General features: G+C 41.9%; 1 protein-coding gene across 1 annotated transcript in view; it reads right to left on the reverse strand.

Annotated features, from left to right (window-relative positions):
- The window catches only part of ankrd26 (ankyrin repeat domain containing 26), a 44,231-nt gene that overhangs the window by 35,689 nt on the left and 7,902 nt on the right, over positions 1-640 (reverse strand). Inside the window, exon 12 of the mRNA XM_016543538.1 lies at positions 78-146. Coding sequence (XP_016399024.1) covers positions 78-146 — 69 coding nt within the window. The remainder of the gene's footprint in view (positions 1-77; positions 147-640) is intronic.

Raw genomic sequence — 640 nt, forward strand, 5'->3', positions numbered from 1 at the left:
AGGTGGGGTTGCTACAGGGGGTTGGAGGGAGGTGCTGCTGGAGGGGAATGGTCTAGACAGTGGTGGGCAGATTGCACCCTTCTCCTCACTGTCCGGTTCAGACTCTGATCTGCTCCAGGATTTGTCTGCATTCCGATCTGCTATGACTACAGACAGAGACAGCATATCACAATGCTCAATGGACCCTTTTACATTTTTTAAATTGTTGATTTAAAATGTAACAAGCTTAGCCAAACATTTTAAACACTTCAGTCTTTCTCCATTCAAGTGGACAATAGCAGTGTTTGCTTGCCTATTATCCTTACCAAGATGGCCACCTAATGGCCTTGCCTTAAATGGATAGTTCACCCAAAAATGAAAATTCAATCATTAATTACTTACCCTCATGTCGTTTCAAACCTGTAAGACCTTCGGTGACGCGGAGGAGACGAATTGTTGAAAATAAAGTCGTTATTTTTTTTCTTTTGCACACAAAAAGTATTCTCGTAGCTTCGTAAAAATTGCGGTTGAACCCCTGATGTCACATGGATTATTTTACAGATCTCCTTGCTACGTTTCTGGACTTGGGAACCTTTCAGTTGTATTGCTGTCTATGCAGGGCCAGACAGCTCTCAGATTCCATCAAAAATATCTTAATTTG

Source organism: Sinocyclocheilus rhinocerous, unplaced genomic scaffold (assembly GCF_001515625.1).
Source record: "Sinocyclocheilus rhinocerous isolate Xijiao unplaced genomic scaffold, SAMN03320098_v1.1 scaffold38, whole genome shotgun sequence".
NCBI classification, from domain to species: domain Eukaryota; kingdom Metazoa; phylum Chordata; class Actinopteri; order Cypriniformes; family Cyprinidae; genus Sinocyclocheilus; species Sinocyclocheilus rhinocerous.